We start from the raw sequence: 12091 nt of genomic DNA, 5'->3' as shown, positions 1-12091 counted from the left end.
GACATGCCTGTGAAGATTCTCGAACCGGGTGCAATCGAGAAAACAAAGCGTCAGCTAAGGAAGTATATACGGAGCATGCTATGCGGTGACGGGCGGCGGGGTGGAAGGATAGTCATGGTGGCAGACTCGGAATGGACACGAGGCTGTCAGTGCTAGGATGACAATGCGACGTGTGTGTAAATGCCACATATCTCGTTCCAGCATCTGACATGGGTCATGCAAGGCAAAACAGAAAGCAGAAGATCAACCGGGTGAAGGAGGGAAGCAAGACTGGGGGTGTTATATACTCACAGCTGAGCAAGCCGCTGACATTTTTAGACTAGCTTGACAGAGGAAAATTGGCCTCTTGGTTATATTCTGGACATTTTGATGACACATCGGACCCTTGATCATAGATATGAATACAAACACAAGTTCTACTAGGCACGTACATGAGGTAGTGTAATGTGCAGCATGCCGCACTACCTCATTTGAAACATCTCGTTCTTATAACAACAAACCAACAAATCCCTCTCATAGCCGTATTTACGTGCTCAGCGTCTTGCACGGTCATCAACGGCCTCCGAGCTCGAACATGCAATCCACGTATGCACACATCTCCCATGGTAGGACATCGCCTTTGTCAGAAACTCCTTGCACATAAAAGCGTAACCCTCTCCCGTCCGTCACGTTCTTCGGCAGAATCGTTGAATCCACATACAACCTGTTAGCACGCCCATCTAAGCCTGTTGTTCCAATAAATATCGCGGCCGTGGCTCCCGCGACACTTCCAGAGAGGGGGTGCGGGATGACGTAGATATTGAAGTAAAGAAATGAAGGGAATCGTTCTTTGGTACTGTCTAAAATCCATGTAGGATTCGAGTCTTCTGGTGGGGGTATCACCCGTAACGCTAGACGTGGAAAAGAGGATGCGATGTCCCAAGTGAGAAGCCCACCGAAACCGGTTGAAGGGGAGGTGAGGGGCTTGGTGCTTTGGAATTTAGCCCACAGAATCCCGGGGATTCCCTTAGAGACGCGGGCGGTGGGAGAAGATGGATATACAGCAAGTTGACCCAACGAGACTGAAAAATCAAGTGGCTGAGACGGATCTTCGGCGACGAAACCGATGATCAAGCCAACGGCAATCAATGCATTAGCTGTGCCGGGGAGGAGTGAGAAGCTAAGAACTTGTCTGGTCCAACCGTTCTTAATATAAGATTGGGTAGATGCCCCGACATTGACTTCTGGGAGATCTCCGCCACCCGCCATCAATGGCTTCACGAAAAGTCCAAGGTCAAGGTCGGTCCCCTCACAAGCGGCAGTTTTGTAAACGATGTTAACGTCATATGACACAAGGGAAGTCACATTCAACGACTGCACAGGGAGCCAGATACACCGGAAAAATGCATCATCAGCCGTACTGCCAGCACAAGAAATGGAGATTTTAAGGGTATTCCCTCCATTCCATGCGTCGCTCATATCCAACCTGGATGACGCTAAAGGGAGTGGTTCTGGACGATCATCGTTTTCCCACATCACAGATGGTCGTGGCCACACTAAATTCCCAAGGGAACTTTGTTTGTCGATATCAGTCCAACCGTCATCCGTCTGAAGAACATTCATGCCTTCGACAAACCACGAACGTCCAACTCCTGGTGAGAACGACGTGCAAAAGACTAGCTGGGCAGGGTCGGGAGGGGTGGCATGTACAAAGAATGACGACACTGGCTCGAACGCATCGTGAGGACACTCAGGCTCTCCGCGACGTCTGGGAGCATCAGGCACGGGGACCACCTCTTGAGGGTCTGCGGGACCGACCCATAACTTGCGCTCATATTCCCACCATTGATCCCAGTTCCATCCTGGCTTATCTTGTTCACTCTCCCATGTCCACGCTTGCCCGAAAAGGGCGACGCTCAGGCCGAGTGATTGGGGATCGATATGTGTCATGGCCCTGTAGGAACCGAATCCTCCTCCACCGTGCGATCCTCGGCCCCAGACATCAACACCTGTAAAGATGCTTTGAAGAGATTTGGTGGAAGAGGTAGATGACCCCTTCGCATCACCATTGATGAGTACTGGATCCAAGCTCATGAAATACTGGGCAGTGAGGGCTGGAAAAGATGGCGGCCACTTGTGTAATACGCTTGAGATAAAGACAGCGAATGTGAACACATACTTACAGTGTAATTCGTGAAGAATGCATCAGACGAGAGGAAAAATGGCAAATTCAGACTGTTCAGTCGATCCTGCCACCTCAGTTGTCCGTTGAATACCACACTGTCGTACCTATGATTTGAATTGAGTCAGAAACGTCTGTGATGGACTTTTGATCCGCCTTGGCCTCACCAAATAGCTTGGGCATGAGGACCAACTTTGGTTACGAGCTCGGATCTCAAAAGTAAAATCCACCCGGCAAGCGCCCGCGCTTGTTCCGGGCCCCCTTGAAGCGGACATTCAAAGTTCAGGAGATACCCATCAAACCCGCGCTGACGAGCAAGCTCCGCCAAAACCGAGGCATAGTGTCTTGACATGGGGATCGAATCTGTACGTAAAATCGGGCCTGCGCCTGCCTGAGGAGGTCCAACTATCAGCTGGAGGCAGTCAGCTTCTCCAGATCCCTCAAATATTCTGAAATAAGATGAGTGAAGCGCGGGTTATCTAACAGTGATTTGTAGAGCCTACATTGTTCCGAGCATCTTAACCCCTTGCCGATGTCCAGCAGTGATCCATCCTGATGGAGGAACAGTAACTCGGTGATGCGAGAAGCTGCCGCAAGCGATGAGGTGTGATAAGCTAATCAATTAGGTCAACGTACTACACGAATGTGTCACATAGAGGCCAAAAATTGAATGTATAGCACAGGCCAGAAGGAGATTCTGTATACCCTCCCTATGGAATGGAAGACTGAGTCATTTCATTACGGCTACCGTGACTGATATGACATAAATTGACCGAGTCACCTACTCACTTTATAATCGTGGCACACCTTTGATAGGCGAATTAGTGGGGTATCGTGGAAGATCATGAGTTTTTATTCTTCACCAAAAGCTTCCCTCTCTGATTCAGTGATTCTGCAAGCTGAGGACGGGCCTGATACTCCAAGACAGCCATCAACTTTGCGTGAGGGAGACTAGTCCATTGATCAAGCTCGGCCAGAGACTCAAAGTAGGGTGCCTCGTCGCCAAGAAGTTTTCCATGTCCAGTTCCTCGCAGAGGCATGACGCTCACGAATTCAAGCCCAGTGGTAGTTGATGTCGATGATTGAATAAGAAGAGCGTGGGAAATAGCCGTGGGGTTGTTGTGTATGATGAACTCTCCTCCAAACCGTTCTTTTTTTTCCGTTTTTATGACGGACATGTCTGAGGAACAACAGGACAGTATAGTCAATATCGAAACACCAACGGAAATCGCAACGAACGACACCGAGTATATTGGAGACAAGACTCAGCCAACCGAAGAGATTCTGAATGCTCTGAATGCTCTCAACCAGACAACCGCTCAAAACGGACACGAACAATCCCCAGCTCAGCAAGGCAATATCAAGCAAGATACTCCGAGTCAAGAAGCTCCGTCTGAATGGCATGTTCTGCGCGAGAAGCTGCGTGAGCAACCTCATGATCCAGACGGCTGGAACAAACTTGTCGACCTCGCCGAGACGCGCGGTGAAATTGAACAAATAAAACAGACCTATGAAGCTCTGCTTGAAGTCTATCCCAACACGGTATGCACCTTCCAGCCTTGCACTCTACAGTCCTTAACATGTATCACGAACACCAAGTCGTCCGCTCAAATTGCCTATCTCAATCATTTCTTGAGTCCCGGTCTTTTTCCTTACGCCGAAGAACTCTTCAGAAGATTCCTGAGATCTTCTCCTCTAGTTGACCTCTGGAAATTCTATCTTACCTACGTCAGGTCAGTGTGATATGGGCACTATAATCCAGATGCATTGAACTACTTGCCCAGGCGAGTTAATACATCACCGGCCAGTCGCGAAGCTGTTAGCAAAGCGTATGAGTTTGCTTTGAGCCGTATAGGCCAAGACAAAGATAGTGGGGATATCTGGGGTGATTATATCCAGTTCCTGAAGGCCGGAGAGGTTTGTCATCTTCCTGCCACTTTCAGCACACTACTGACGCCCGTGACAGACAACTACAACATGGGAGGAACAGCAAAAGATGGACTCCCTGCGCAAAGTTTACCATCGTGCGGTTCAAATCCCTCTTGAAAATGTCGAGAGGCTCTGGTCGGAATTGGAGACTTTCGAAAATAGCCTCAACAAGATAACGGTGATTGACTTTGCTGATGTGACACGGTGTAATGCTTACAGTGGTACAGGCTAAGAAGTTCATGTCAGATCTATCCCCATCATACATGCAAGCTCGTACAGTGCTTCGTCAGCTCCAACGGCACCTAGGACCGCTGTTCCCTCCGCCGCCAGCTTCTTCGTCCACACGACCACACCTATACCTCCCTCCTACTCCTACGTTCAATGCGGCTGAAAGGGCACTTGTCGGGGCTTGGAAAACTTACTTGAAGTGGGAAGAGAGCAACCCACTCGAGTTTGAGGACAAGGATAAAGCAACTCTTATTTCACGTATACAGGGCGTGTATCGCAAAGCTGCTATACGAATGAGGTTTTATGCAGAAATATGGTTTGTCTCCAATTTTAACTTTGTCATGGATAGCTCATGGTCTGTACAGGTATATGGCTTTCGTGTGGACAAACAGCATGGGTAAGCCGGAAGAGGCGCTGAATATTCTCAAGTCTGGCATGGAGGCCAATCCTACAAGCTTCCTCCTCCATTTTGCATACTGTGAGCTACAAGAGTCCCGCAAGGAACACGCTGAGGTCACTGCGACGTTCGACAAGTTCCTTGACGTCTTGCGTGCTGAGTTGGATGAGCTCGAAAATCGCGTTAATTCCGCCAACTCGTCTTTTACGTCTGATGGCTCTGGTCGTGTCGTGCATACGGGTGCTCCAGCTGGAAATGGTTCAGGGTCATTAGAAGCGGGAACGATCTCCAACAATTCGTCCTTTGCCACTCAGGCTTGCGATGAGAAGCCTCCAAAATTCAAAGAGCTCTCCGACCGAAGACAAGAATATGGTGTTGTTTGGATCATGTATATTCGGTTTGCACGACGTGCTCTCGACCTCAAGGCTTTCCGTTCAGTTTTTGCGAAAGCTAGGCGTGACCGATGGACACCATGGGAGGTGTATGAAGCCGCTGGTACGTTGAAGGCCCGAGAGTTAGAGCCGCAGATAATGATGGCCCCTCTTCAGCTCTAATGGAGTACCATTGCAACAAGGATGGTGGTACTGGCGTGGCATCGCGTATATTTGAGAAAGGTTTGGAAACTTATGGTGACGAGATTGAGTTTGTTCTGAGATATCTCGGATTTTTGATATCCGTGAATGACGAGAACAGTTGGGTTCCATTTTCTTTACGTGCTGTTCGCCCACTTACTATTTCCTTACCCAGATGCTCGAGCTCTTTTTGAACGGGTTATTACAGCTTTTTCACCTGAACGCGCTCGACCCCTTTGGGAAAGGTGGGCCCGTTATGAGTACCAGTATGGTGATCTTGAGGCAGCACAGAAGCTTGAAAAGAGAATAGCTGAAGTATATCCCTCGGGTACGTGCGAGGACACCTCATTTAGGATATGGAGCTCACAGTTCTCTCAAGATCCTCCCATCAAACGGTTTGCTCAACGACATACGTATCTGGGAACTGATGCCATTGCAGCACGGGATCTTGGGTTTGCCATGGCAGCTCGTCAGCCTGCCGCGTTGGGTTCAACTAGCACCTTGAATTCCATTGAAAAGCGAACAGACTCTTTGTTTTCCTTGACCTCAGCTTCGCATATGCCAACCAGTCAGCCGCCCATAAAGAGAACCTCATCTCCGGACTACAAGAGACGCGAGGGATCTGCGAGACCTGACTTTGGCCCCCCTAGCAAGCGGCAGAGGCCATCATCTCCTCCGCCTCGTGACCGTGACCGAGAAAGATGGGAGGGTCCCCCTAGAAGGCGATTTGGAAGCCCCGCAGGCTGGGAAAGAGAGCGAGACAGAGAACTGCAGCATGTTAAAAAGGACCGCGAAGATGACAAGGCGTCTACTTTACCCACTGTTATTTCGTGGTTTGTCGGACAATTACCTAGTCCAGCTTCTTTTGATGGTGCGTCATTCTATTTCTAAACTGTGAGGAATCCCTGATGCGAGATTCGTTCTAGGGCCCGTATTTCGAACTGATGACCTGATGATGTTGTTACGCAATGCTGTGATTCCTAGTGCTACCAGACGTGCTACCCCACCACCTACGCCGCTTCCACCGGTGCCGCCTCCTGTCCGTACTAGTGCGTATACTGATCAATTCAAGTGGTCAAATCTTCTAATTTATGCACAGGTGCAGCTGGTGGTCGTCCACCTCCGGATTATGGACCATACCAGGGACCTGGGGGAGGGACTCGTGGCGGTCGCCGTTATTAGTTTTATTCCGACCTGCTTAAAATTTAACCCGTGGTTTTCGTAATCGTTGGCTTTCCTGTATTTTCTTCATAATCATATTTGCAAGTCCAGTGATTCTGCAGCGTCATGTCGCTTGGCCAGGAATCCATTAGTGACACTTGATCTTGATACAAAAGCAACACGAGTAACTTTTCAGAATGAAGTTTCGAAGGCAGTGAATGCGAATGGCACAACAATTTCTTACAACGACTGCTGGTAACATGCATATGCTAATAAATAGGGGAAGGAAGTTCAACTCGCCCAGAGGCAAGCTACATGCGCAAAATCAAAGACTTTGGTGACAAGTTAGGCCAGACCGCAATTCTTGTAAGTCGCTCCACTCAAGACGGATTCTCGATTTCACGCAAGAGGTGATGTCAATATTGCAAACGCTACAAGTAGTAACGATGATAAGATACATAGAGCTGCGAAATAAAAACAATAATCTACCACATCAATTGACAGCTCAACACACCGCCAACCTCAAGGCGAGTCAGGATTATCACCCCCAGCAGTAAAGTCATCCAAAAATTCCTTTAGTGTGTCTTGTATCTCTCTTATGAGCTCATCACGATCCCAGTCAGTACGATGTCTCCAGATGCTCCCGAGCACTGCTGCACGAAGCTGTTCGAGAAGCTCGACGGATAGCTGCGCGGTTCTGGAGCATAAATCATGCTGAAGTGTCGAAAGTAGATGTTCATCGACGTGGAAGTCTGGCAAAGGAGTTGGGGTTCTTTCTATTTCGACTGGGGGTACAACCACCATGGGTTGCTCTTGTATAACATCAGCAGCGGGGGTTAATGACCGAGTGGCTAGTGGAGAGGGCGTGCGGGGAGGCGGCATCAATGGATTTAGAAGCGCGACTCCGATTGCTGGGGACAACAAAGGAAGAGGAGGGGTACATCCATCTTGCGCGGGCACTGTCGACGGTCCTGCACCATTAAGAAGGTGTGATATCGAGGTTGCTGGGAACCCGCCGTCAGGAGACATAGGATTTAAAAGCATAGGGTCAAAGCCAGCCGGTTTCCGCGGGGAAGGAGAGTCGACAGCCATCGCACTTGAATTTGACACACCGTTGATAGCAACAGGTGCATCATAAACGGGCAACACGTCGTTTTCAGGAGGCGGCTGAACGTCATTTGCAAAACGCACAGCTGAAGATTTGTTCTGAGCGCGAGATGCACCAATTATGTCCATCGGGTCGTGGTCATCATCGCTCGTTATCGTCCGCTGACGTTTCGAGTTCCGAGGAGTGCTAGGTGCTTCTGCTTTATCGTCACCTGATACAGGGGAACCGCTTTGACGCTCAGCAGAACGTGCCCTTTTCAGTCGCCTTTCCAATTGTGACGGATCCGTGATAGTGATATCCAGCTGCTGGCCATTGTGGCGAGCACTCCTGCGAGGCGCTGCTGCGCCGTTCTGAGTGTCCTCTCCGACCCTGCTCTTCTCTTTCGCTTTCTTGTGCTCCTCCCTTCTCTTCCGCTCCCGCTCAGCCATCCGTTGACACTCGTGCTTAAACTGAGCATCGAAATCTTGGATGTTCACTTCGGCAGCAGTCAGCATAGCTTGTGCCCTATACAGCCTGTCACCAGTAGGATCATGATGTGAGCGTGCCGCGGCGTTGAAAACGATCTTGTTGATGTCCTCCAGGAAATCTTGTGGAGTGAGGTACTTGCCCTTGTACAGGTCAATGTGCATCCTCTCGAGGTCCATGTCATATAGCCGTGGTTCTTGTGGCTGTGGAGGTTCTGGATGTTCGGTTGGCTGAGGATCAGGGGGGACGCCATTAACGATGCCATTTGGCTGCTCCCGGGCGACTTGCTCACAGACTTCGATGACGTCGTTTTCGGCTTGTATGGTGACAGTAGTGGTGGTGGCAATAATTTCCACTTCATTAACCGCAGGAGTTGGATCGAAGTCATACTCCTCCTAAAACAGAATATCGGTGAGTGCGCAGCAGTCGCAGTGATCACACTCACCCTAGCTTTCTTGGTAAATCGTTTGAACTTGCGTTTCAGCTCTGTTAGTATAGGGCCGAGACGATACTTCAGTAATGTGATGACACGTTGGTCATTCTCTTCCTGAACAGCAAGTTCAGCAGCCGTCGGTTGACGAGGCTCAAGCGGAGGCGCAATCGGTAGTTCCTCAAGTATTCGTTTTCGGCGCTTGATACCATCTGCGAACTGATTTGGCGGTCGACGGATGTCAGCGATAATACTCGAAAAGAAGGCGTCCCGTTGAGCTTCAGTGGGACTTGGTAGTGTGAGGCGATTCTCGCGGATCATACCGAACCATGAACGGACGTCACGGGGTAATGAGGAGAATGGACCATCTACAATGGCAAGTACGAGGACGGGATCTGTAGGCGCAAGCGAATCAAGCATGGATCTGACAGTGGATCGTGCAGTCTCGGAAACCGCTGCTGACCACCCATCGAGGGAAGGAAGGTAAATAACCGAGGGCTGATGTCTTTTAGCCTCGACGAATAGTTGGACCACTGCGGCTTCCACAGTCTGATAAAACCATCAAGAGCACAGATTCATCAGGAGGATGAGGCAAGCTTACTCGTGTTGAGTCCCCCATAAGTGTCCCCAGATCGAGAGTCTGAACATGATATCCCTCCAAGTGATGGAGAGCCGCAGCCCCTAAATAGCCTTGTCCCATACCGGCAGGCCCATGGAGCACCAGTCGTGGTCGATAGACCCTTAAGGTCTCCATAGCTATGGAACAATCAGCGACTCCACCGACCAACCAGCAGCCAGCACTCACATTGGATGAACAGTTCCCTGTCAAGGGCATTTGTCTCACTATCCTCTTCCCACATAGCTTCTTCCAAAGCAGTACGCTTCTTGCTAACAGGAAGAACCCTGTTAATAGCATCTTTCACCTTTTCTAAGGTGTCCGAAAGCAAAGGTGCAAGCTGGGTCGGAAGAGGTGAAGCAGATGAGGACGACGAGCGTGCAGATGACGGGACGAGCTCTAGAAATGAGATGTCAGATTAACACTGTCTGTATTACATAAAAACAAACATACTTTTAATGGAGATCATAAAGTCTCTGAATGTCACGCCGATAGTCTCTGGCTTAAGGAGTAGCCGGTCACTAGACTGGTATATCTGAGGATATCGTCGCTGAATAGCGTTCAAGGCCGCCTCGGTGCACAAGGCCTGTAGTATAAGTGAGTATGATGGCCAGCGCGTATGGCTGTAAAATCGCATACTCGAAGATCAGCACCACCATAGCCCTTGGTGAACTTTGTAAGTCCCTTGATATTCTCAGTACCTTCTCCATCCTTCCAGCCCTCCCAGTCCTTTGTCATGATCGTCAATATACGCTCACGAGCCTCGAGAGATGGAAGAGGAAAATAAAATTCTCTGTCAAATCGACCAGGTCTTCGTAAAGCAGGGTCAATGGCATCTGGACGGTTGGTGGCGCCTATGACAATCACCTGGCCACGTCCGTCCATACCGTCCATCAGCGCTAGAAGCGTAGAAACAATCGAAGCGTGGATCTGGTCCTGCTTCGATGACCGGACGGGTGCTAATCCATCAATTTCATCAAAGAAGATGATACTCGGTTGGCAATTGCGTGCTTCTTCGAACAGAAGTCGAAGTTGGCGTTCAGCTTCACCGACCCATTTTGACAGGCAGTCAGCACCCTTGCGCATGAAGAAGGCTGGCAGATCATGAGAAGTGATGTCCTGACGAAAAAGACTGTAACTTACAAACTCCCTTGCCATTAGCGCGACAGCTCGCGGCCAGAGCACGGGCGAGGAGGGTTTTTCCTGTACCAGGAGGACCATGGAATAGCACTCCACGAGGAGGCGTTAGATTGAATCGCTGGAAAACTTCTGGGTACAATAGTGGAAGGAGTGTCATTTCCTTCAGAGAGTGTATGTCTGTAGACAGGAAGTCAAGAAAGTATGGCAACGAAATGGAAGAACACGCACGATCATCTAAGCCACCAACTTCATCGAAAGTGACATTGGTGTTGACTCCCAATGGGTCTGCATCAGCCAATGCTGCGAACAGATAAGCTGGAGATGATTTTCAAGCTACAACGGCAATCACCTGCATCGCCAATTTTACCCAGGTTTGAAGGGGTGCCAGCCGCGGCAGCAAGGTCGCCTGGTAGTAAACCAGCACCACCCGCCGAAACAGGACCTCCGGCACCAAAAACACCGGCACCTCCAAAAGGTTTACGGGGTGTTCGAGTTGGGAAGTCGGAATCCTGGCATGAACGTGCGTCAGCTGACTGCTACATGTGGCAAACAGGTATGATGACGCACCGAGTCATCGGCAGGGGCCATGCCCATCCATCTGCTCAGTTCAGCACCAGAGGCACTCCACCCTGGTCCACGCCTTCGATTGCCGCCACCTCGCCCGCCAGCTGGACGCGGTTTGGCTTGTTTCATCTCCTCCAGCGCTGGTGGGATAGCATAATTGATTGGGACACGTTGTCGTAGTGAATACGGTCGGCCATTGTCCTGCATATCCCCATGTTCGACCTCGCCATCCAAATCCACCTCGCCTTCGGCATCGAGGTCGATATCTGAGGATGTGCGTGGTGCGTCATCAAGAGAGCCATCTGCATCAGCTGAGCCGTCCGATGGCTCGTCGATATAGCCATCATCCATTTCAGCAGCAGCTTTACTTTGAGCACGCGTTAATCTCTTGGCAGGGTTGTTACTAGGCTCATAGCGCTTAGGTTGACGAGTGACGCGTCCACTAGAGGTTGTAGGAGGAGGAGGGGGATTCTTGTTCCTATTGCGAAGGACACGACGGCTGCTTGTCGTGTCGTCATTAATGGAACTACGTTTACTGGAAGAGCGCGTTTTTCGACGTGGCTGATCATCATCTTCATCATCACCGTCCATCGCGTCAATATGGGAATTGACGAGTTCGACATCTTCATCATCTCGAAATATCTTGTTGAGCTCGTCATCGCTCGACTCGCGATACTGGGCTAGCTTGACTGTGCGACCTCTCTGGGACTTGACGAAGGTAGCGGGGGGAGGAGACTCTGGTGATTCCGCAGATACTGGTGGGTGGTCGTCCTCATCCATCACAGACTTTTCACTTTCGAAGTACTCTGAACTGGATTGGGAGAATGTGCGGTTTCTGCTTGAACGGCGCGGACCATCGATACCTTGAGTCATTTGGGTCGGCGGCGGCGGCGGCGGTGGTGGCGGTGGTGGTAGCTTAATAGTTGGAGGGATCTTAAGTTTGATCTTCAATGGCGGTTGCTCTTCGTTGGACGATGGTAAGGGGAGCGGTTCAGATGATTCTGCTGAATGAAAGTCCTGCTGAGGAAGTGGTGAATCGGGATCTTGCATAGACCAAAGTCACAGCGCAAAATCGCGAAAAAGAGCGCAATAGGAGTGCGCAAGAGGAACTTTACGTCTAAGATGACTCGCTGATTATTTCTTGAATGATTTTTAGATGAAAAATGGATGAAACAAGCAAGGACGTTGGCAGAAGCACTGACACCACCTTTGTTTGCAGGTGGCTATTGCCTGCTATTGATTGTTTGGCTTTGTTTGTATTTGATGGCGCGTGGTGACCATGTTGGCTCCGAAGTTGGTGTCCTCCCATTTCCCCCTCCC

The 12091-nt window shown here is 50.0% G+C and overlaps 3 protein-coding genes across 3 annotated transcripts; 1 reads left to right on the top strand and 2 right to left on the bottom strand.

The window, feature by feature from the left end:
• Nucleotides 1-411: 411 nt before the first annotated feature.
• Nucleotides 412-3267, bottom strand: HD556DRAFT_1342655 (glycoside hydrolase family 85 protein). The gene is made up of 7 exons (XM_041302152.1): nt 3025-3267; nt 2951-2968; nt 2798-2871; nt 2665-2748; nt 2329-2610; nt 2163-2268; nt 412-2112 (listed from the first exon to the last, which is right to left on the bottom strand). The coding sequence occupies exons 1-7, from the start codon at nt 3199-3201 to the stop codon at nt 553-555; spliced, it is 2301 nt and encodes a 766-aa protein (XP_041164316.1). The 5' UTR covers nt 3202-3267; the 3' UTR covers nt 412-552.
• HD556DRAFT_1342649 (uncharacterized protein) lies at nt 3268-6646 on the top strand. The gene is made up of 11 exons (XM_041302151.1): nt 3268-3703; nt 3761-3894; nt 3946-4078; nt 4128-4268; nt 4318-4634; nt 4684-5210; nt 5264-5407; nt 5463-5615; nt 5667-6158; nt 6214-6336; nt 6387-6646. Exons 1-11 carry the CDS (start codon nt 3287-3289, stop codon nt 6467-6469), a joined length of 2664 nt encoding a protein of 887 aa, XP_041164315.1. The 5' UTR covers nt 3268-3286; the 3' UTR covers nt 6470-6646.
• A 324-nt stretch (nt 6647-6970) lies between these two features.
• Nucleotides 6971-11821, bottom strand: HD556DRAFT_1230220 (AAA-domain-containing protein; the record flags this gene model as incomplete). The annotated part of the gene is made up of 10 exons (XM_041297330.1): nt 6971-8416; nt 8467-9000; nt 9053-9207; nt 9257-9466; nt 9521-9653; nt 9707-10161; nt 10211-10384; nt 10436-10507; nt 10557-10716; nt 10775-11821. The coding sequence occupies 10 exons, from the start codon at nt 11819-11821 to the stop codon at nt 6971-6973; spliced, it is 4386 nt and encodes a 1461-aa protein (XP_041164314.1).
• Nucleotides 11822-12091: the final 270 nt, after the last annotated feature.

This window comes from Suillus plorans (genome assembly GCF_016647745.1).
Source record: "Suillus plorans strain S12 chromosome Unknown HD556scaffold_9, whole genome shotgun sequence".
Classification (NCBI taxonomy): Eukaryota; Fungi; Basidiomycota; class Agaricomycetes; order Boletales; family Suillaceae; genus Suillus; species Suillus plorans.
This window is presented reverse-complemented; position numbering and strand designations above follow the sequence as displayed.

Coding starts and splice junctions, on each gene's coding strand:
- HD556DRAFT_1342649 (XM_041302151.1), top strand. CDS start 3,287: ATGATGAACTCTCCTCCAAACCGTTCTTTTTTTTCCGTTTTTATGACG. Junction 3,704..3,760: donor TTGAAGTCTATCCCAACACG/GTATGCACCTTC, acceptor ACGAACACCAAG/TCGTCCGCTCAAATTGCCTA. Junction 5,616..5,666: donor AGCTGAAGTATATCCCTCGG/GTACGTGCGAGG, acceptor AGTTCTCTCAAG/ATCCTCCCATCAAACGGTTT.
- HD556DRAFT_1342655 (XM_041302152.1), bottom strand. CDS start 3,201: ATGCCTCTGCGAGGAACTGGACATGGAAAACTTCTTGGCGACGAGGCA. Junction 2,611..2,664: donor GTTAAGATGCTCGGAACAAT/GTAGGCTCTACA, acceptor ATCTTATTTCAG/AATATTTGAGGGATCTGGAG. Junction 2,269..2,328: donor CCTCATGCCCAAGCTATTTG/GTGAGGCCAAGG, acceptor TTCAAATCATAG/GTACGACAGTGTGGTATTCA.